General features: G+C 41.5%; 1 protein-coding gene across 6 annotated transcripts in view; it reads right to left on the bottom strand.

Moving 5' to 3' along the window:
- Positions 1 to 215: 215 nt before the first annotated feature.
- The window catches only part of LOC120033133 (muscleblind-like protein 2a), a 75,112-nt gene continuing 50,653 nt past the window's right edge, over positions 216 to 24,674 (bottom strand). For 2 of the 6 annotated variants that reach the window (XM_038979402.1, XM_038979403.1), the window contains exons 3-9: positions 22,684 to 22,851; positions 22,367 to 22,573; positions 21,023 to 21,271; positions 16,632 to 16,791; positions 14,542 to 14,577; positions 13,530 to 13,624; positions 4,390 to 4,525 (exon numbers count right to left, since the gene is read on the bottom strand). In XM_038979402.1, coding sequence (XP_038835330.1) covers positions 4,511 to 4,525; positions 13,530 to 13,624; positions 14,542 to 14,577; positions 16,632 to 16,791; positions 21,023 to 21,271; positions 22,367 to 22,573; positions 22,684 to 22,851 — 930 coding nt within the window. In that variant the 3' untranslated portion in view covers positions 4,390 to 4,510. Of the gene's footprint in view, positions 4,526 to 13,529; positions 13,625 to 14,541; positions 14,578 to 16,631; positions 16,792 to 21,022; positions 21,272 to 22,366; positions 22,574 to 22,683; positions 22,852 to 24,674 lie in introns of all 6 variants that reach the window. The other 4 variants (XM_038979404.1, XM_038979408.1, XM_038979407.1 and 1 more) reach the window with 4 other exon arrangements.

Here is a 24,674-nt window from a genome sequence, read left to right on the forward strand (position 1 = left end):
CGGGCCAAATTCGGCCCATGGGCCGCCAGTTGGGGAACCCTGTTGTAGCATGTCTGTCATTCACCATGTCCATAAGAGCATTATTCATTTTTACATTTTGCCCATTAGCATACACTTGTACAGAGCGACATACAGTTAGGGCATTCAACTAAGGTAGGTAAGACAAGCGCATATCGCAGTCATTATTTACATAAATAAGGTAATTTCAACAAACATCCTTTCAATTTTTTCTTTATTTCAATAGATTTTACACTATCTTGCTGGAACCAAAACATTTGACTATAGTAACATAAAATAGCACAAACTATACGCACAAAGAAAACAGAAAAATGGTTACATCAAAACTAAAAATCCAATGAGGGTCTTGTCTTTTACTCTTTATATATATTTTTTTGCAAAGTAGATGGGATACTGCATTTCTGATGGCAAAGCAGTCTCAATTCATTACCTGGGTAATATTCAATAGTGCACACTGTAGCGAAACGTTTTGCAATGTTCAACGAAAACAAGCGTTTCTTATTGGACAAGTTCAGTTAGTCCCTTCCGTTTCGGCACGTTTGCTTCCTAGTGAATACGACCCTGGCGGCAGTCCTTTTAGGGACCATTCAGCATCGCATGTTGGCCACAGCCCTCATCGTCAAGCTCTCTACAAGGACATAATATGGCCCTGTTACAATACTTTAACAAATGCATCGTTCCTTCCCACTTCCTTGAAGAAATACCTAATCTGACATGGCTGGATTGGGGAAAGCTATGTGATAGAACTGTTGCTTACACCTACCAAATAGTGTTAGATCAGAAAGTAAGGAAGGGTGTGTTATTAAAGTATTCGAACGGGGCTTAGAACACAAGACTGCTTTCTGTACAGCAGTCAATCCTTTTGGCCTCACCTTTTAAAAATGCAAAAAAGTTAAAACTTCAAACAATTTAATTTATGTATATAAATAAAAATAGTTTTAAGTTTACATTTTAGCATTATATATATATATATATATATATATATAAACAAAAAAGTCTGTTCAGCAGAGACCAGTTTACAGCCTTTAAAAGTTTATTTTTAACAGCTCTGGAACATAAAACCTTAAGCACGATGGACTAACGACAAGGCAAAGTGTTTGGATAAGCCGTGTCTGCTCAGCTGACCCAAGTGCTTATATCTTTTTCTCTCATCATCAGTCAGTCAATGTCAACACATTTCATTTAAATAAATTACATTTCTCAGCACAATTCCATTCTCTTGGGCACAACCATGACCCCATTTGAGGACAACTTGGAATTGTGTCTCATGTGCAGACTATTTTTTGTGTTTTTCGGTATAACTAGAAACATTCAGTAGGTTATCGTTTATTAATAAAAACTTATTTTTTTCATGCAAGATGTTCAAAGGTTATTTCTGTGATACGAACTGGTAGTGACTATTATACAGAATTACTGTATTACTGGTGTATAGTAACTTTGCCATACCTAATGACATTTTCATCGGTAATAATGAAATGTTTTATTTTACCGGAAGAAGTGCAATCCTTAACTGATGATAAACAATTTAACAAACTACATTCATAAATATTTTTCCATTGGTGTGCATGAAACCAGTGGTCCTTTCTCAGGGGAAAAGTTGTACATCAAAACTATTCAATTAATAGATCATTTGTTATAATTTCATCCTAAATATCATTGGTAACTTTGTCTATTACATGTTAAGTGTTAAAGTTACACCTTTACAGAGGCTGCTAAGGAAAATTGTCATAATCACGACAAATAAGAAATGTTGAAATCTGCTTTACAATCTAGTGATGTGTGCAGTGTTCTAGAAAAAAAAGTAAACTTAACGATTAGATAATTTACAAAAATACAGAACTTTAGTAATTGCAACTTTATGTTGCCACAGCAACAACTTAATATTGTTATGAAATACTAGAGTGAAAAGTACATATTTTTAAAATTATTTTTTGGGTAAAATGTCACCTATACAATTAACATTCTTATTTTCTTTTCTCTTTTTTTGTTGAACAATATAAGCAATTCTAAAGCCTTGCTCATTACTGTAATGTGATGAACTGTGTTGATGACAAGGCAAGGGAGATCCAGTAGCATTCTATTGGTGGCTTTAAGACTCCACCCCCTTGCTCCTGATCTGCATCTCATTGGCTGACTAGAGACCAGACCTTGTAGGGACGCACAGCTCAATAAATTACATTCATTTCAAAATAGAATAGGTTACATCATTCTGACTCATTTGACAAAACAATAAAATACGATAAATTACCCAAAGAATATCTTCGATCACCTTCCACACCAAAAATTACATTAAAACTGTAACTTTTTAGAAGAAAATCTCAGTGAAAGTGAACAAAAAGAAAGAAAGAATAATTCTAAGACCAGTGCCATATTATTTTTTAACCGAAGGTGTCTCGTTGTGGATTGTCTGTGTCGATCAAGCGCCATGAAAATGTCATGATTCTGATCTTTTTTGTTGAACACACATACACAAGGTAAATAATTGGTTGTGTAGTATCAAGAAATGTGATTGAGTCAAAATACATACGTCTCATAAAACATATTAGGTAATAACGTGGAGGTTGGTTTAAACAATGCTAGTACACTATTAACTATATCATGGCATACAATAACAGATTGTTCTGGTGACACACATACCATGATGCTTAACATCATAAAACAAATTGAAATAAACGTGAATACATTGCTGCTACAACCATGAATATAAACTCTCAAAGTATGAGACACGTTACATACATCACACACACGTCACAATTTCCTGTATTCTCAATCACTTTTTCCAATGTAAACTACTAAAAACCTATGGTAAGAACAAAATATTACATCATGAAATATTTATCAAACATTCTACCAAGCTATCTTGGTTAGTTTATATATTTTCTTTTCAGAAAGTTACTTTTTGTCGTGTTAAATATTTGTTTACAATAACACTAGGGTACTGCTTTAACCATGGCATCTGCATGAAAAGTGAATAGTCTTTTCTCTAAATAGGTCAACATACTTTTGGGAACTTTGCTTGAACCATCCTTTTGTATATTCTTGTTTTTTCTTTGACAAAGTATGTTTCTCCAGATGCTTGTTGTTTTAAAGTTAAAGGATTTTTAGGCACTTCTACAGTTTTTCTCAAATAGAAACAGGATTCTCGGTGATAGCAGGGTGACGACTGACAGTCACAGATAGCCCTCCAGTCAAAAACTTCAAGTCATCTCACGACGATGACTAGCATCTTCGAATGCACCTTTTTTTTTGAGTCGTAGCACTTGTTTCACCCCTAGCCGATCTCACCCTTATCCCTCCTTCTAGCCCCACCCCTAACTCCCCCAAAGGCCTTGTCCCTGTGGTCTTGACTTTGGGGCCGCTGGTGGACTTAGTCTGTCTGTTCCAGTCTGCTGGCAGATGTCCATGGCTTGGCCCATCAGGCTGAGGCTCCCTCCCGCCACATGCTTTCAGCCACCCGCAAGCTTTCGTTAAGCCCTTGGCACACAAACCGGAGCCATATAGGCTAGTAGCACTCCCTGATGCCAGTATAACTCTCCCCAACACCGACCCATCTGAGGCTCCCACCCAACCAACCACATACACAAATACACCCACAAGCCAATGTCAGCACCCATCCAAAAGTAAAACTGAAAATTTAACAAAGGAGAAGAAATTGAAATTCTAGGTTATTTTATCCCCCAGACGTGCACAAAAACGAGGCCCGACTGCACGTTTTGGCCACGAAGCTGTTCCACGTCTGTTTCCTTGCAGATCGCTTCTGTCCGTCAATCTGTCAGTCGCGATGACATTCGTTTGGCAAGCCGTTGGTTTTCCAGAGATTAAATGTTGGCAAGTGGTTCATATGGAGCGCATACCACACCGTTTTAAAGGGGTGATGGGGGGTGGGGGAGCACGTTCAAATCATCATTAAGAGGACAGTCATTGAGTAAACATAAGCATATAGTCTGCCCTAACATTTGTCTTTTTAAAAATAATTAAAACAAACAAAAAGTAAAACAATCCCTTCTAGCTTGGTCTGGAGCGCCAGTTGCAACCAGGGGCTTCTCTGTGACTCTCCTGTTTAAAACAATTAAGCACTTTTGACAATAAGCACTAGTTCTCTTATAGTGCAAATAAGGTGTTTTCAAAGGGTGAACATTTGTGCAGATCGAGGTTCCGTTTTGAAAACAAAATATAAAAGACCCATATTACTTTAACAGAGAAAACAATAGTTAAAATGAACTCATCACCATCTCTCCACTAAGTGTATGTAGTTCAGTACATATAATTTTTTTGTCATAATTTTCATGGCAATAGTTTCCTAGCAATACATATACATATTTTTGTTGTGTGTATCTTCTTACACCAGCACTCAAGTCTTATGGTTAATTGGTAGTATTACACTCTTAGCATGCAGGTTGCTGTAGTGGAAGGGGAAGGTAGTATGTACAGAAGAAGGGCTGTTTTGGGCTTTGTAGGGCAGCTTCTTGACACTCCATTTCCATCCTGACAGTTACTTCAGGATAATCTGCGGGAGAGGTGAAGAAAAAGAAAAATGGAAAACAAAAACGTCAGTTCATTGTCTAAACCTTTTCAAATGATTGGCTCCATCTCATTTAATCTTTCCGTGATTCCTCACATCTGATCCCCTCACCTTCTTCTCAACCATATTGGAGGAGAAGATCCAAGTTCCCTCTGACCTTCTCCAATGCCTTTTGAGAAAGAGGCGAGAAGAGAGGATGCAAGGAATCCAGGAAAGATTGCACAAGAGCCAGATTGTCGTTGTAGGGTGGCTAAAAAAAACAATCCCTAACATACACTAGATGACAAAGTATGTGGACACCTGCTAGTCGAGCATCTCATTCCAAAACATGGGCATTAATATGGAGTTGGTCCCTCTCCCTTTGACGTCAGGTACGGCGTGCAGGCCAGTCAAGTTCTTCCACACCGATCTTGACAAACCATTTCTGTATGGACCTCACTTTGTGCACAGGGGCATTGTCATGCTGAAACAGGAAAGGGCCTTTCCCAAACTGTCACCACAAAGTTGGAAGCACAGAATCATCTAGAATGTCATTGTATGCTGTAGCGTTAAGATCTCCCTTCACTAGAACTAAGGGGCCCGAACCATGAAAAACTGCCCCAGACCATTATTCCTCCTCCACCAAAATTTACAGTTGGCACTATGCATTCGGAAGGTAGCATTCTCCAGGCATCCACCAAACCCTGATTTTTCCGTCAGACTGCCAGATGGTGAAGTGTGATTCATTACTCCAGAGAACGCGTTTCCACTTCTCCACAGTCCAATGGCGGCGAGCGTTACACCACTCCAGCTGACACTTGGCATTGTGCATGGTGATCTTAGGCATGTGTGCGGCTGCTCGGCCATGGAAACCCATTTCATGAAGCTCCAGACTAACAGTTATTGTGCTGACATTGCTTCCAGAGGCAGTTTGGAACTTGGTAGTGACGGTTGCAACCGAGGAGAGACGATTTTTACAAGCTACACGCTTGAGCACTAGGCAATGCCGTTCTGTGATCTTGTGAAGCCAACCACTTCACGGCTGAGCCGTTGCTGCTCCAAGACCTTCCACTTCCCAATAACAGCACTTACAGTTGATCAGGGCAACTCTAGCAGGGCAGAAATTTGACAAACTGACTTGTTGGAAAGGTGGCATCCTATGAAAGTCAGAGCTCTTCAGTAAGGCCATTCTAAATGCCAATGTTTGACTATAGAGATTACATTGCTATGTGCTCGATGTTATACAGTTGTCAGCAACGGGTGTGGCGGAAGTAGCCAAATCCACTAATTTGAAGAAGTGTGCACATACTTTTGTATATATAGTGTATGCAATGTAGATCCTGCAAGCTCATAATAAGTCATTTGAATGACGAGTGGAGTCATTTGACTTATGAGCAAAAAAAATTATAAAACAAAACAAAAAGCTGAATGTTATATTGATGTTGTGTGATGCCCCGTTGGCTCCTAGTCGCTTACCACTGGTTACCCAGACAGAGGCCCTCTCCAAACCCCTTGCCTCTACCCCCCTAGGCACTTCCGTAGATCCAAGAATACTAGATGGGTGTAAGTAATAGAGAAAAAGGTTGAGCTACAATCTATCCAATTCTTAAAAATATACAAAATAGATCAATTGTTTAGGTGGTAGGGTCTAGGGGTCGTTTTTGGACAGGACCACAGAGAGCAAATCATTGGCTTATCATGGCGGTGAAAGGCCTCAGTTAGAAAGCAGACAGACAGTAGATGAGCTGGCGGATGCATAGAGGACCACCATGATGCACTGTACCAGCTACGGCATTGAAATTACGGCATACGGCATAGTCAAGATGGACAGAAAAAAGGAAATGACAGGTCAGGGGTGGATGCCTGACCCACCATAAAAGAAAAGCCAACACCAGATGATGTTGTGTGTGACACTTGATTGTTTTTTGTGCCTATGATGGCACTTTACGGAAATCCTTATTACAGACAGCAGCCCCAAAGGGGATATTGTACAATCATCCTGCAAATATGTGAACCAATGTCTACGCTAATTACTTTTTCTAACCAATGTGACAAAACCCACAACTGTATCTTGGTGGATTTCCCAATTCAGCCAGAAGAGGGAGCCCCCACATACGTGTCAGGGCAGTGAGAGGTTTGACCTGCAGGTACTTATGATCAAGACTACTGTCTGTGGGGCTAACGCCAATTAGTCGACATGTCGATTGTTTGGTAGTTAGGCTGTTGGTCGACCAAGATTGTTTTAGTCGAGCAGTAACAAATTATATATATATATATATACACACACATTTGTGCCCCCTCTGAACTATTCCATTGTGGAGGCCTAGACTTTAAAACAATTTATGCTTGATCCAAAAATGTGGTCGGAGGCTTCATATGGAGGGTGTGACGCAACTGCGGAGCCTCCAGATGCATCCAGAGCACAAACTGAGCTCTGTGTCGCATCGCCATGCGCCTCCCAAATTTTGTAACAATGCGGAGGGCTCTGCATAGCTCCGCATTGACATGATTGGTTGATGGTAGGTGGGGGCGGTACATCCTGCAGAAAACAAAACTCACTTCCTTGACAACAGCTCTGCACTGCTCCGTGAAGCACAAGAAGTATGAATGCCCTGACTTCTGCTGAGGCTGTATCAACGTAAATGCTGCATCAACGTAAATGCTGCATGGCCAAGGCCAATGCAGATGTCGGATTGACCATGCGCCCAGATGCACAATGCACTTCTCTCTCCAGAATGCGCACTCTCCCGCCAATTTGTGCACATTCATTATTTCATAACTTGATTGTGTGAATTGTTTCCATTTGATTATTAGTGTATAACAATTCTCCATTACATACAGTACCAGTCAAAAAGTTTGGATACACCTACTAATTCAAGGGCTAATACCTACTAATATTTTTAGTATTTTCTACATTGTAGAATAATAGTGAAGACAAACTATGAAATAACATATGGAATCATGTAGTAACGCAAAAAAGTGTTTAACAAACCAAAATATATTTTATATTTGAGATTCTTCAAAGTAGCCACCCTTTGCTTTGATTACAGCTTTGCACACTCTTGGCATTCTCTCAACCAGGTTCATGAGGTAGTCACCTGGAATGCATTTCAATTAGCAGGTGTGCCTTGTTAAGTCAATTTGTGGAATGTCTTTCCTTCTTAATGCGTTTGAGCCAATCAGTTGTTTTGTGACAAGGTAGGGGTGGTATACAGAAGATATCTCTATTTGGTAAAAGACCAAGTCCATATTATGGCAAAAACAGCTCAAATAAGCAAAGAGAAACAACAGTCCATCATAGCGCTTGAAGGTCAATCAATGCGGAAAATTTCAAGATCTTTGAAAGTTTCTTCAAGCGCTATGATGAAACTGGCTCCCATGAGGACCGCCAAAGGAAAGGAAGACTCAGAGTTACCTCTGCTGTAGAGGACAAGTTCATTAAAAGTTACCAGCCTCAGAAATTGCAGCCCAAATAAATGCTTTACAGAATTCAAGTAACAGACACATCTCAACATCAACTGTTCAGAGGATACCGTGAATCAGGCCTTCATGGTGAAATTGCTGCAAAGAAACCACTACTAAAGGACACCAATAAGAAGAAATGACTTGCTTTGGCCAAGAAACTTGAGGAATGGACATTAGACTAGTAGAAATCTGTCCTTTGGTCTGATGAGTCCAAATTTGAGATTTTTGGTTCCAACCGCCGTGTCTTTGTGAAACGTAGAGTAGGTGAATGGATCATTTTTGCATGTATGGTTCCCACCGTGAAGCACGGAGGAAGAGGTGTGATGGTATGCAGGTGCTTTGCTGGTGACACTGACTGTGGTTTACTTTGAATTCAAGCACACTTAACCAGCATGGCTACCACAGCATTCTGCAGTGATACGCCATTCCATCTGGTTTGCGCTTAGTAGGACTATCATTTGTTTTTCAATAGGACAATGACCCAACACACCTCCAGGCTGTGTAAGGGCTATTCTACCAAGAAGGAGAGTGATGGAGTGCTGCATCAGATGACCTGGCCTCCACAATCACCCGACCTCAACCCAATTGAGCTGGTTTGAGATGAGTTGGCCCGCAGAGTGAAGGAAAAGCAGTCAACAAGTGCTCAGCATATGTGGGAACTCCTTCAAGACTGTTGGAAAAGCTTTCCAGGTGAAGCTGGTTGAGAGAATGCCAAGAGTGTGCAAAGCTTTGATATGTTTAACACGTTTTTTGGTTGCTACATGATTCCATATGTGTTATATAGTTTTGATAAATGTAGAAAATAGTACAAATAAAGAAAAGCCCTTGCATGAGTAGGTGTGTCCAAACTTTTGGCTGGTACTGTATATCACCAGTAGTACATTTACCGTTAATTCTTATCATTTCTTATCTACAAAGTTTGTTACTTTGGTTATGGTAATTTCTGTTAATGCATTCAATATCATTATTCCAGTCTTTCCGTTTTCATTGTCAGAGTGGACACAGAGTGCACAACCTATGCTACACTTGTAAGAAACATGTTTAGGTTTATTTGATTCCATTTACCAGTCTTTTTTTCTGTCAACGTTGAGTAAGGACGCGCACACATAGAAGTAGGCCTATAGGACAGCTGGCCTGCATGCAAATGTAGGCATATACATGTGCCCATTTGGGGATCTGATAGTATTTCTGATTGGCTTAACGCACCACCACTAATGACCTGTGGAGCTTCTCAAAGTAATGTTTTCATCAGCTCAAACAGCAAGCAAACAAAGTCTGTTTTTACATCCATTGAGAATTACAATAGTTCCTCAATGCATTTGAAAAATCTTTCCTGCTCTCTCCCTTTCGATTATCACCCAGCGTGAAAGGGAAAAATTGCATGCTCTGATTCAGTGGAAACGTCATAAAATAGGTCTACCTGATTACTGCTGATCAGTGCTGGAGTTGGACTGAAATAAGTTCCAGGTACTCATTTTGTGTGCTGGTACTGTTTATATTTAGGAGCTCCACAATACCTTTTAGCTAATATTCTATAAGAGGAACGGGAGCTCTAGCAGTAGAACATTAGAGGTGTCGGTACTCCGCTCCGGTGAGCTCCTGCCCAAGACAAGCACTGCTTCTTATCCCTTGCGCAAATAGCCTACAGCTGTGTCTGTCCCGAGCTCACTGGCGTGGGAAACTGAGGGCCCAGAATATCTTATACAGTTAGCTAGCGCGGCTGGACCCAAGTTAATAGTTGCTACAATGTTTCAAGTTAGTTGCAGTTAGGCCATGTGTAGCCAATGTGATTCATAGGATATTTATTTTGATCAGGATATTTTCTACCTGCAGGCTGCAATAGTTTTATTTGTTGGCTTTATGTAGGCTATTTTTACATAGTTGGTAATGGCAATATAAGTTACTTTTTAGGTTTGAATCATTTTCATTTAGATTGAATTTTGATTAACCACATGACTTTGACAGTGACTGTTTCACGAAAATGTGCATATGAAAACCATAACTGGGAAGCAGATCGGTAGAAGTGGCAAGATAAAATGGCCTTCCACATGAAAAAAACGATGCCGACTCCCTTCGTGTAGACTATTAATGGCAGAATCTGCTAAAGCCAGCAGGAGGAGAATAGGGTCAGGTAAGCCTTTTTTCATCAAACCGTAAGCTTAAAGCGTCAGACAAGCTCAATGCATATAGTTGATTTGATTAAAACACAGGGTTTGTCTATATATGGTAAAAATAGAACTGACGACTTTCGGTTAACCAAGATTTTCTTTTGTCGGGGACAGCCCTAATTGTCTGTATTTCAAGATGACCTTTAAAAGCTAAAAACAGACTACGTCGATGAACGGTTAAAAGCATCGGGTAGCATATTAAATCGCTACATGTTGAATCAGCACCGTTCGTCGACACCCAGCAGGCCAATATCAGTTACGGTGTGTTCTGTCCTTTAAAAGGTCCAATGCAGCCGTTTTAATCTCAATATCAAATCATTTCTGGGTAACAATTAAGTACCTTACTGTGATTGTTAATAAAATAAAATAAATAGCACAAAGCAGTCTTGGAGAGGTCTGAGTGGGGATGGGAAAACAAATTAGCTGTTAATGGCAGAGAGGTTTGGAACTCTCTTCCTTATTGGTCTATTAACATTTACTGCTTGGTGAGGTTACCTGGCAGGCCAAAACTCCATCCCACCAAAACATGCTGAAATTTCAGCTAAAAGGGCATTATCATCATTTTCGCATGTTCACAGTATTATTCCAACCTCATAGTGTGGAAATATATAGAAAACACAGGAAAATCACATTGACTGCACTGGGCCTTAAAAAGAGGGTTCACTTCATCTATGTCAAACACGCTACGCAATTCCAAAACAAACTATTCAAAATCTTACTGTGAAAACACAATGTATATTATAGATAGACATCTCATGTAATACTGTAGCTGGGTTGTGTCTGGACTGTGACGGCATATACCCTGAATCCCTATCCATTGCTTACACCTATGCACTCCGCTCAGATCTACACAAGTGCATTGGGGCTATGGGTTGATTTGGGATTCAGGTTAGTCCCCCATATGGGACACTTTTCCCAGTATAGTGCACTACATCACTGATCAGGGCCCAAACGGCTTTATGTGCACTGTAGGGAATAGGGTGTCATTTGGAACGCCCTATGGAGAGGCTACAAAATGGCGATGGGTGTGTGTTTCTAAGGTAATCATTAAAAATCCTTAAGGGCAAAGTCATATTTCTCCTTGGTTATGGTCCAAAAACAGAACAATATCAAGGAAATTGCTAGTCATGAATGATAAATAGCAAGTGGGACTGCTTATTGAGTTTTGAGGAAAAGGGTGGAGAGACCTATCCGTAATAGTAGACATACAATAATAAAACATCATAGGCAGCAATAATAAGTCATGTGCCAGTAATAATATTAGCGCGGTTGGTCATACAGACTAGATGCTGGGAGGAGAATCAGTAGAGAGAGAATATTTTTTAGACTATCAATTGAAATTCTAGAGTCTTGATTAAAGGCGTCTAACATGTTAAAGTTTCAGTGCCTTCAGAAAGTATTCACACCCCTGGACTTTTTCCACATTTTGTTATCACAGCCTAAATTAAAAATTTATTAAATTGCGATTTTTGGTCACTGGCCTACACACAATACCCTGTGTCAATGTGGATTTGTGTTTTTCTGTATTTTTTTCAAATAAAAAATGAAAAGCTGAAATGTCTTGAGTCAATAAGTATTCAACCCCTTTGTTATGGCATGCCTACATAAGTTCAGGAGTAAAACATGTGTCTAACAAGTCACATAATAAGTTGCACTGTGTGCAATAATAGTGTTTAATAATGACTTCCTCATCTCTGCTTCAGTCCTTGAGTGGCCCGCCAAAGCCCAGACTTGAAGATTGCTGTTCAATGTCACTCCCCAACTAACTTAAGAGACCTTGAAAAAAATCTGCACAGAAGAATGGGAGAAAACCCCCAAATCCAGATGTGCAAGATTGGTACATACCCAAAAGATGACTCAAAGCTGTAATCGCCACCAAAGGTGCTTCTACAAAGTACTGACGCAGGGGTGTGAAGACTTATGTAAAGGAGATATCTGTATTACATTTTCAAAAAGATTGCAAAAATAAATAAAACATTTTCATCCATTTTGAATTCAGGCTGTAACAACAAAATGTGGAATAAGTCAAGGGGTATGAAACCTTTCTGAAGGCACTGTATGATGTGTAAGAGTGCATTTTCTGGTTCATTATTTTGACCAAATAAAGCCTGGGATTGAATATATAATGATGTGAAACCAACAGAAAACCAACCATCACTTTCTACACTGCAATATAAACCAATTTGAGGGAACAGAGTGAAATAATGAAGATTCACCGGCAACCGGAAGTCTTGATGATCATGGATCGACGTCATCCGTCCAATACATTTCTGGGAAAGCTCACTGACCACTGAGATGTAAATCAAATCTCATCAAGCCTGTAACGTGGCCACCGCTCAAGGCCTTGCTAAGTGGGGTTAATGGGAGACTGATTGTTTGCTGCGGGCACTCCACCTGGCAGTGCACTGTAATTGTCAGGTTTAAACGGGGTTGTGTGTGTGTGTGCACGTCACCCGACTTACGCACCCAACTGCAACTTCCCGGCCCCTGCTGACACAGAGCCATGTGTCTAGCTAGTACCTGTGCTTATCTGGAGCCATTTTAGGCCTTTCCGGAGGCATCGTCCTGTCTCCTGTAACACTAATATAGCAGAGATGGCCACCCTGGATCGACAGTTTCCTCAAGGCTTTTGTCCTCACCCATCACCGCCAAGCCGAAGAGGTAGTCAGAGAGTGAAGCTGCGTTTGCTGACAGGAGCCAACATGGTGGATGGAGATGGAGTGGCTAGGCTTTTTTTTAGGTGGAAAAAAAGTGTATGTGCGTGCGTGTGTCATGAAACATACAGATGATGTTTCTAACGCAGGTGAAGAGGGAAACTTGACATCAAAGTAAAGTGGATGAAAAACAACATGCATGCAAAACAAAAACTAGGATCTAATGCAACACAAGACAACTATTACTTGCAAATGTGAGAGCTCTGAATAAGTGCTTCACTGGGTCATTGTGTAACACGCCCAATAAATTACTAAACATATACTTGTACAAAACGTGCAGCAGTCCTCTGAAATAAAAGCCAATACATTCTGACACCTGTGGCAGACATTGAAATATACCACAGTAGCAGACTAGACTAGAGCATGAATGAGTTTCCCTGTTGGGACAATAAAGTTTGAATTTAATTGAAGGATGTTGAGGTTGGGCTCAGCCATAGAGTTGGATAGAGGGTACACTTGGACCAAAGCCGGTTTTAACATAGGCAGCGCCATTGAGGGCTTTCGCCATTTTGAAGTAGTAAACTCTTCTGCAGACATAGAAGTAAAATAAGAAATTGACTACTTTAATTGAAATGATAGTAGATTAGCTCTATGGACTACGGTCTTCAAGCACTTATTTAGAGCTCTGGGACTGTATGAAAGAAAGCTTTAAAATGAGCAAACCTGATTGGCTGGCGCTGCTGCTGCGTAGGGGACACTTGTGGCAGGAGTTGTTGTTGCAGAGATATTAGCAGGCGTAGCACTGTACATCATGGGTACTTTTTCAGGAAGGGGGGACCATGGAAGCAATGAACAGGTAGGCAGTGGAGGCAGTGTGGTAACCATGGCAACAAGTGTTGATTGTTTGGTTGTTGTTGTTTTTGGGCATGACGCATATTACAGAGAGGGGCGAGCCATCGTTAGGTTAGCCCAGCGGAAGGCGTGCACATCACAATGCAAAAGCGAGAGGAAGCATGGGGGAGAAAAAAAAAGAGAGAAAAACCTGAATTACAATCAAGGAAATTTGGCCCGACAATCAGTTGTTCCCAGAGGACTGAGTGAGATATGATGAGTGGTATTATAAGATTGAGATTAACTGGAAAACAATTAGAGCCCCATCAAGATCGAGAGCTTTTCTACCAATTGTGTTTACCCTCTTTCTATTTGTCTCTGGGATCAACACAGCACAGTAAACAATATCTACTTTTCAACAAACAATTCATTTGCAATGCATTTTTTAAATTTTTATATATACTAATAATGTTAAGAATAACACTTCACATTTCATAATTAGGTTATAAGACAGTAAGTAGCTAAGTAACAATCATCTCTTACCGGGGAGTTCAAATTGACATGTAGGACTTTGCAGCACTTTGTGGCGCTTTTCAGTAAAAACAATCAATCATGCACTCTAGCCCAAAGTTCTACAACCGTGCCTCTCACTGTGTCACAACATCCATGAACTTTGTGTCACCTGTAAGCGCTTACATATCCCGGCCTGTTCCCGCTCTCCCCCCAATTTAAAGAGGCTCCATGGTGAAGATTCCCCTAGGTACAGATCTAGGATCAGCTTCTCCTCCCCCAATCCTAACCTTAAACATTAGTGGGGACCCAAGATCAAAGTCTAGGGGTAAATTCACCCTAAACCTTTAAAAGAATATGTGAGAGAATGAAAAAGGGAAAGGAAGGAACCTACCAAGGCTGCTAGCAGGAGTCATGCACAAGACTGACCCTGTGTGATCATGCAGTGGAAGAGAGTGAACAGAGGGTTAATAAGGGAAGGAGAAAAACATGTTAGAGAAGAAAGACAGAGATTTTGGTGGTAGCCTGGTCCCAAATCGGTTTGTACTGTATGGCATGCCATTGACCATAGGAGCCGGCAAGAGAGCACAAACAGATCTGGGACCAGGCTAGAGATTTTGGTAGCTAGCTATATAAACAACATGCCTTTTAAACAAATTTCACAAGCCTGCAATTGGTATAACTGGACTGTGCAGTTTGACTCCATTTGTAGTCTTATGCTACACATCCAGGCTGTATCACATCCGGCCGTGATTGGGCGGCGGCACAATTGGCCCAGCGTCGTACAGGTTTGGCCGTCATTGTAAATAAGAATTTGTTCTTAACTGACTTGCCTAGTTAAATAAAGGTCAAAGAAATATATATATGTCTGGTCTGTAAATAAATCAATCATGAAAAAATATGTTCTGGAGGGGGTGGGAAGGTAAGGTCACACATACTACAAATGAAACTTTTTCAGTGTCAGAGGTTAATTAGCCTCAGATTGCAGATGTGTGTGCCATCTTGCCAACTCCTATGGTCTCTGTCACAGCAGACACATGGTGTGACAATGGCAATAGGAGCTGGCAAGACAGCACACACATTTCTGGGATCAGGCTAGTGAAGGTTAAGGGCTGGATGCTTGGACCATGCAGTGAGAACGAATCAGACCTGAGTTCAAATAGTATGTCTTCTTTCAAATGACTTTATGCGTTGGATCTGGAGTGCCAGATGGGCAGGGTTTGCACTTTTGGCTCAATAAAGCACAGCTAGAGTTTTCATAGAGAAACCGATATTAATTGAACTCATGTGTGGTGTGTACACAGCATTCTGAACAAGCTTCCTACACTAGGAAAGGAGAGGAAGGGTGTAAAAGCCATGGAGGATAATAACACTTTAACCATATCTATATGTACATACTACCTCAATCAGCCTGACTAACCGGTGTCTGTATGTAGCCTCGCTACTTTTATAGCCTCGCTACTGTATATAGCCTCACTACTGTATATAGCCTCACTACTGTATATAGCCTCGCTACTGTTTTTCACTGTCTTTTTACTGTTGTTTTTATTTCTTTACTTACCTATTGTTCACTTCATACCTTTTTTGCACTATTGGTTAGAGCCTGTAAGTAAGCATTTCACTGTAAGGTCTACCTGTTGTATTCGGCGCACGTGACAAATAAACTTTGATTTGAACACTAAAGAAAGGAGTAGGTAGGGACGGATAGGGGGTTAGGGAAGGTAGTCTCATCCACAAGAGGCTTAAAGGGATTGTTTGGGATTTTGGCAATGAATACCTTTATCTACTTCTCCAGAGTCAGATGAACTCGTGGATGCCATTTGTATGTCTCTGCGTCCACTATGAAGGAAGTTAGAGGTAGTTTTGCGAGCCAATTGCAACTGGCATTAGCGCAAAGACTGGAAGTCTGCCGTTTTATAAGTAGGCCTTAAAATGCCTAGTGTACTTAATATAATCATACAGCAATATATCCCATCATCAGCCACAAAAGACCGCTTTTACCGCTGTGATCAAAGGATATCCATGCCTTTACCTTGTCCTGGCACCTGGCTGCAATTACACATTTATATGAGAAGCGAGCATACCGTGGCTGCATTCCGAATGGCATCCTATCACCTATATAGTGCACTGCACTATTTTGAACAGGGCCCATATCAACTTGATTTCCACTTGAGGAAAAGCGCTTGATCACTGTTGGTTTAAAGAGAGACTGGCCTCAAACTTTTGGAGAAGAAATGGGGAATATCTTATTTCCTCACAAGCTCACCTGGTGAAACCTTTTTAGGGTTATATATTTTAATTTTGCCCTTTGATGCTTTTATGGGGAAACGGAAAGTTGGGGAAGCTCTATCCAGTGTGTGTCTACATGCTACATGGGTGTGCATCTGTGTACAAGAGTGTGTACAAACGTGTGTGTGTACATAAATGTGTATAGGTGTGTGTGTGTGTGTCTGAACATGTGTTGCGGGCGGGTGTACCCCCTACCTGTGGGAAAGCCACAGAAAGCCGTCTGCTGCTGCAGCTGTGCGTTGGCCAAGGCCTGCTGGTAGTGCAACATACTGGGGTGAAAGAGCGAGCTGGCCCCGTTGCTCTTCTCAAGTGCTGGTCTCTTTGGTAGGGGCTGCAGGCAGCCGTGGGGGAAAGCCTGTACGGGAGGGACGAGGAGACGTTAGATACAACGAGGCGGAGGCCTCAAAAATGACTACATTCACATGACTATTCTCTATACTATAACACGAGAAATCACACTGCTGCTCGGGGTCTTTTGTGGCTACTAGCTACAAAACAGCACAAAGTTACGACAGAGAAGTCACAATGGCAACTTAGGTTTAAATACCCACATGGGGACAATGAAGGAACTACACACGATATCTAGCAAGGCAATTATAAAACAATGATTTACAGTACAGTAACAAACAAATTGATACTTGGGAATTAACATTCTCATTGTTGTTATACGATCAATCAATGTAAAGCATACTAAAAGAATAACTACAAGAATCATATTGGTGGATATTAATTGCATAATACAAATACTTGGGCATTTAAAACAGCAAAAAGCCAAATTAAAATTATTGTGAGTTGCTACAGTACATTAAAGAAGCTACATGCAAAGCAAAAGGTGAAAGGTCAAAGTACCAGTTCTACAGTTGCCTCGAGGGGTCGCTTCATTGCTTTGGCAGTCGACTGAGTCTTTAAATAGCAGGCAGCGAGCACATGATGGCAGTGGGCCAATGGGAGTCAAGCGTATTAACATACAGGTAACAGCAAGCAGAGGTGCGTCATGGGGGACAGCATTGCATTGTGGATAGGTGAGAAGGAAAAACAAAACAAAATAATCTGAATGCAGTATACCACGTACGAAACAATAGGCATGCACATAAACAAAAATTGTTTGTTTGTTTAAAGAAACATATCGCTAAAGTTCTGAATTAGTACGAAAGCAAAAAAAGCATCTACTATACCTTTGGTTAAAAAGTTTAAGAAATACAAAGATTTTCAAATGAAGTAAACAAACTATTTGGATAGCAGTTATTAGTTCTGTAAAGCTAGCTACTTCTTTACAAGTAAATCAGCTATCTAATCAATCTATCAAAATATCTTGGGGTATTATTGATATAAACACAATCGACATTCAGTTGGACCAAATCCTAACTTGAGATCTGTGCGCATAAGTCAACATTTTTCATAAATCTTTGACATCGTGATTTACGTGAAAGTTTGAGTTATGTTCGCAGATCTAAAAAGGTAGGATTCGGCCTCTTCTGTAAACACACTTGTACACTATCTGCTGTATGGAATATTGTTGGCTCTGTTTTTGGTGCTTTGGTGTGACTGGCCACCATGACAGAATAGGATGTGAGCGCAACATACATTTCTCACCCAAAAACCCTAGTCTTTGCTCTAGCCCTTACTATTGTGTTCATAGAGCTGAAAGGACTGGATAGGTGAAAGCAAACACATTAGAGGGCTAGGATGGAATCCATCACCGTCGCTTAAACCTATCCTGTCCTTTTCGATCTGGGAAAACAAAAACAAGATAAGGGGCTAAGGGAATGGGCTACTAGGGACTAGATGTTCTCAGCAAGTGAGAGTTTCTGCTCAATGGACAATGGGGAATCAAAAGTATTGTTGATTGGACAATGAAGGACCACATGTCTTGTTGATTGGAATTATTAGCTTTTACAACAAAAGCAGTGCAATTTGGAAACAATGCACATTTTATGGAGGCCATTATGACCAATGGTTTGATAGAAGATGCCCGATGGCAGACAGTGGTAGAAAGGACAATGTTTTGGCAGCTGGTCGGTCACATCCATTTCAGTCATGGGGTAGAAAAATTCTGATTTAGGTGGTAAAAGCAAAACTACTATTTTTCTTCCCATAACTGCACTAATACATGAGTGAACCCAAATGTGTAACTTATTAGTTAGTGTGTGGTTCATGGGCAACGTTGGAGAGGTGAAAGTCAAAATGTGAATTGTAACTGTCTGTTTTTAGGAAAGTCATCACAGAATGTGGAGCTCTGTTTATTCTACATTCCTCTCGGTTTCTACAGTAAAAGAAAAATAGATATTTGCTCAACGCAATAACAATTAAAGAAGATTTAAAAAATGACGTCTGTTTGTTTGCAAGCCTTCTGAATGAAACCAAATCGATGACATTGCACAAAGGAAACAGCAAACATCGATGGGACAACCAAGGCACTTATGATTACTAGACCATGCACAAGCCTTTCCTTTACGTGTAGGATAATACTAAGATTTTTCGGTAACACTTTACATTAAGGTACCTTTTATAAAGGTATTAGGTATTTTATAAAGTGTTACCATCATTCCAAATAAATACACCTCAGATTCGGTGTTAGATTCAGACTGAAATGTTATGGTTAATGGAAGCAAAGATGGCAGCATTCAACTTGGGACACGACAGGCTATGAAGACAAAATGGAGCAAAATGAAATCAAATGACACCTCAGTGTAACTGCATAGCGTAAAACTCAACCACCTCCACCTGTTGTTTATAATCTTATGTACTATAAACTTGGTTCTGTCTGGGGCATATTTCCAGATTACCAAATATTTGGGGAATGTAAGCTCATGATACATGTATTGTTGGTACAGTTCCGGGCACTAAAAAGTTACACAATGCATGAGCAACATGGCACTCTGATTCCTTTTGATAGTTTGTCACAACAAACTGTACTATGGTACAACGTTTCAGTGCCTGTAACTGTATCTACCTTAGGACAAGAGTCTGGTCGAGAGGCTAATCCTCTCGGTTTCCGGAACCATATGCTTCCCCCTTCGGCAGGGATTCGGTTTTTGCTCCTGCTCCTATCCTGTCATAAAAATGATAAATATACATAAGTTCTCCTTTATAAAAAAACTAAAACAGTATCTAACTTACTGTACCTTGTGTCAATACATTGTAATGGCTTTATAGTACATGATACATTTATTGAGAGAATTGCAGTGGGGAAATGCTCCCACAGAGCTGACTAAAAAGCTCTCTGTCCTCCGGTAAACCATAAGCCCTGTCGCCCCGATATTTTATCTCAGGTCACACCAGCTTAAGGAAACAGAGCGCGAGTTGTCAAACTCATAATCATGGCTTCAGCACTGGATGACGTGTGTTTTCCTATTGCTTATGTCCTTTTTCTTTTAAACCACAACTGTGCTCGAGTCATCTTTTCACCTAGTATCAGTGGAGGTGCGGTTGGCTTTTTAGAGCAAGCAGCGATGGACGAGCAAGCTGATGAGACGAAAAGCATGCTGGACGATGCCATGGAATCAGACAGCAGCGTGAGAGCAGTGACAGCAAAGTGTGAGTGACAGCGGGCAAGACAGAGCCAAGTTCACCCATTCAACAGCGACTGACTCGGACCAATGTGGACACAAAGTATAGAGAGAGGGAAGGGCCAAGTGAAAGTCCTATTGCCAAAGCCTGCTCCTGCCTGCCTTAGTGAAGGGTCCAATAATGAGGGAGTGGACCAATGGCCTCGCATTCTCATCCATCTCTCTTGATTCAATTTGTACTAATCTGCAGAGATCTACATTTATCATTGAGAGGAGGGCGGGCATTGTCTTTGTATGTATGATCAAGGGTGAAAAAAAAAGCTCCTAGCCTGAAGCTAATAATAGTCCGCGTCCCAAATGGCACTCTAATCCCTATATAGTGCACTACTTTTGAACAGAGGGCTCTGGTCAAAATTAGTGCACTATATAGGGAATAGAATCCATCTGGGATGGGCCCTGGTCAAAATTAGTGCACTCTATAGGGAATAGGGTATTTGGGACGCAGCCATAGACTGTTGTGGTCGTGTTATACATTCACTTTACCTTCTCCAAAGCCTGATAACTATAGAGCCTATACAATGACCTGAGTGTGGGTTGAGTGGTCACATTTCCGTGAATTGTATAGAAGCGTCCAAAATAGTATTCTAGGAAGGTGGTATATCAACTGTATGGAAAAAATAAAGCAGTGCTCCACATTTTATGTACTTGTGTTCTTTTGTAGATGTGTAAAGTAGATTTTTTAAGATTTAAGTTTGTGTACTTACCAAACTAATCATCTATAGTTGATTACATATTATAAACATTAGAAAGTATATTTTTTGATCTGGCCCTTTGTCAGGTGTGCTGTCTGACCTTGCTGGGGCTACAAAAGTCTTGTAACTTTCCCAAAAGTCCCAGGTTTTCCAGAAATTACGGTTCAAGGATTCCCTCCTGATTTCAGGAATATTTCAACCAGGATTTCAGAAAACCAGGGAATTTGGAAAAGTTAGCAGATTTTTGCCACCCTACTCTAGTGTGTGTGCTGTGAGGTGCTCACTACTCTACACTACAGGCTGTGAGGGGGGCGGAGGGTCTCACCATGGCGGCGGCTTGTGCGGCCACGGCTGTCTGGTTGGCCTGGTGCTGCGCAGCCTTGATCTTGGCCTGCAGGTGGGCCGGCGGGTGGAAGTACTTGCACTTCTCCCGGGAGCAGCGGGACTTGATGTAGTCCATGCACACGGTCACCGTGTTGTCGCTGGTGTCAATCATAGGGCTGTCGCTGGGGTGAGCGAAGCGGCAGTCCGTCTCGCCACGCGCGCAGTTGCCCCGCTGGAACTCCCGGCACACCTGGGAAGGACGGTGGGGTGCACACGGACAGACAGACAGACAGACAGACAGACAGACAGACAGACAGACAGACAGACAGACAGACAGACAGACAGACAGACAGACAGACAGACAGACAGACAGACAGACACAAATATTGGCTCAATATATCATACAATATAATACACATACCAATAACATAACAACTTATCATTGGGTTTATAACTATGGACTGAATGAACAGATTGAGGTGTTTATCTATTCAGAGCCTGGGCGTAGTCAATCACAGGGGGCTTCACTCACAGCCTGGGATGTAAAACAACACCGCACACTCACTAAGTGTGGGGAGAACACGCACGCACATGTGCACGCAAACACACACTCAAACACACACACACACACGCAAAGACACACAAAGCACGGAGAGAACACACACAGCCCCTCCACAAATACGCGCAGAAGGCGGTAAACAGTCTCACTTAGCGTGGGGAGTGTCCCCATTCCTCAGTGGAACACGGCCTCTCATTAGCAACCACATGGCTCTGTTGCTAAGTGACGGTACTTTGAGATAAACACACACAATACACCTACACTCCGAGGCCTGTCTGTGTTTGCCATCCTTCCAAGGCTATTCTTTGTTTTCATTACGACACAATGGCCTCGGTGCTTTGTTGTTGTATAAACAAAACCCCCATTGAAATAACCTCATCTATCTTAAGTAGATTTAAACAACGGTGAGGTCTAGAATTCTGTTGGCCAGCGCTCAAGTTCTTAAAGTCATCTATTCTTTCAAAGTCAAGGTGTGTGGAAAGGGAGTATGTAAAATATAAATTCTCTCTCTCTGATGGGTGAGGTTAGGACTAGGTAAAATAAGATCTGTGTTAAAAGGGGTAACTTATACCTCAACCTAGGTGGGTAAGGATGATGTCGTGAGATAATAATTATGGAGAGGCTTTCCCAACACCTCGTAGGGCAAACTCTCTTGATTCCTTGTATCGTGACTGCCCAGAGGCCGGCTCTCCTAACTCCTGGTATTGTAATTGGTTAGTTGGTGATGTCTCCTAACTGCTAATATACTAGGACTTCTGGTAATGTTATTGGTTAGTGGTGGTGTACCTCCAGCTTGTCCGTGCGTAGCAGCTTCTGGTTGGAGGAGGAGCTCTGCATGGAGCAGGGAGGGCTGCCGGGAACGATGATACTCTGGGTGCTGGGCTGGAGCATCTCGGTGGGCATCATGCCCATGCTGTGGGTCATGTGGGTCAGGTAGGGTGCATAGCTCAGACCCGGGCTGGAGCCCAGGCCCTGGCTAATAGGAAACGACTGCTACCGAGAAATAGGGGGTGAGGTGGGGGGAAGAGGGGAGACAGAGAGGGATAGAAATGTTAAAGAGGTGAGAGAGAGAGAGAGAAATAAACAAGTAGTCCATTACTCACCATGGTAGGCTGCATGGTCGTGCCAGGGAACATGAAAGGCATCTGTTGAGCCAACATGGCTGCTGCCGTCTTCTGTTGTATGAGGTTGTTGCGGCCGTTGATCTCCAGCTGAGTCTTGAGGTGGGCCGGGGGGTGGAGGTATTTGCAGTTCTCTCGCGTGCATCGGCCCTGAAAAAAATACAATAAAAAATACATTAACACAAGTTAAAGAAAGACCTTGTTAAAGACCTAGATTATGAATAAACCCTAAAGACAGGTCAGAGGTTAGGCATATGCAGACAGACTTCAACATATTGAATACTGAGGGGCAACATTGATATTCACAGCTGATGCTTTTGCAGCGGCTAAATGGGGATCCTCATATCAAACATATGGGGAGTTGTGTGTCGTGGGGTTGCGCGTAGCTAGCTCAGAGGTCTGAGCTCATTAGCTAGCTAGCTAGCGGCTTCAATAAAGGATCTTTAAAACCTTACAATGTGTAGCTTTGGCTTCAACGTGTGTTAGCAAGATAATGACGCCAAAGATAGAACAAGGCACCAGATATTTCACTGGATGTAAAAAATCTGAAGCATTCGGTATCTATCTTCTGCTGTTGAAATGCCTCACCTCCACACCACCAGGCAGTAAGGGGAGAGCAGTGACCTAATTAGCCGAGCGCCAGCTCCCCGGTCATGGGTTCATGCTGAAATAGGACAACCTCCCTACCAGTCTACTGACAAACCAGCATACAGCCAGCCACTCTCCATGCACACACTGCCTAGCTAGCTCTGACCTAGAGCTGCGTTTACTACTGCAGCATGGCACGTGCTCCCTCAGATTTGTCCTGTTTTAACATTAAATTAATTACTAAACTTCATTTAAGCCCACATTGTATCATAATTTTGTATACAAATATCTATCAGCGGTATTTTGAGGAAGGTGCCCACTGACTGGACAAGGCAAAGAGTACCCCCCCACAACCCATTTTCCCTAGTACTGTAAGTGGTTACTTCCAAGGTGCACGGAGTAAAAGGATGCCTTGGCAGAACGCTAGACACTCAATGGAGAAAGAGATAGGGTGTAGAGTGACACACACACACACACACACACACACAGCATTTGTACATTCATTCCTTTGTAAATAAAACATAAATGTTTTGTTGTAATACTAGCCACCAAGCAATTTTATGAAGTTGGCTTTAGCTAGCTAGATAAGTTCCCCAATCTCCCAACTTCATAACTAGCTACCAAGCCATTTCAGGCTATCAATCAAGTTAGAAAAGCTACTCTAACTATCTTAGCTGGCATGTCTGCTGGAAAAGTTGCGAGACCTTAGAAATGCAAGCAATTACTAAATGTACTGAAAAAGACAAACATTCCTTTTAATCTTTTACCCAAATTTTTGTTTCTAAATAACCACCAGTCAGGAGGATACAGACAGCTCAACAGGTATGCTTACATAACCTACACAGAAATATATACATATTTTTTTTTTTACATAGAATTAGGCATAATGATTATGGCTCTAGAATGCGCGAAAAAGCTGTTCCAGATGTTTGAAAAATTCAAAATTCTCCAACTTCACGAAAGGAGTACCACCCCCCTGCATCCTCGCATACTTCGTGCCCCTTCTAAAATAATGGGAACATGATGCCTCTGCTTTTAGCCAAGGCAACATGTCAGAAAAGATGAAGTGGACCGTATTTTTGATGACCAAATATTTTTCTTCACATCACATGTCCACATCAATTCTATAAGGGTGGTTGTAATTCTGAACCACGCTTTACGGTTCCCCCGTTTCAACATCCAGCTTATTGTTCCTGTCACAAACGTAAGCAGACCTTTAATCAAGGAGGGGTTATCGGACACCGAGGAGTTCGCAGAGCAAATAACGTGTAATCACGCTGGTCAGCCGGGTGTTGTCAGCCCGATACAAAATTAGAAACCTGATGGAAAGTGCCTGTTTTTTTACCCCACTGTGATTAAAAAAAAGCACCAGTGGAAGCATCAAA

This window comes from Salvelinus namaycush, chromosome 40 (assembly GCF_016432855.1).
Source record: "Salvelinus namaycush isolate Seneca chromosome 40, SaNama_1.0, whole genome shotgun sequence".
NCBI lineage: Eukaryota > Metazoa > Chordata > Actinopteri > Salmoniformes > Salmonidae > Salvelinus > Salvelinus namaycush.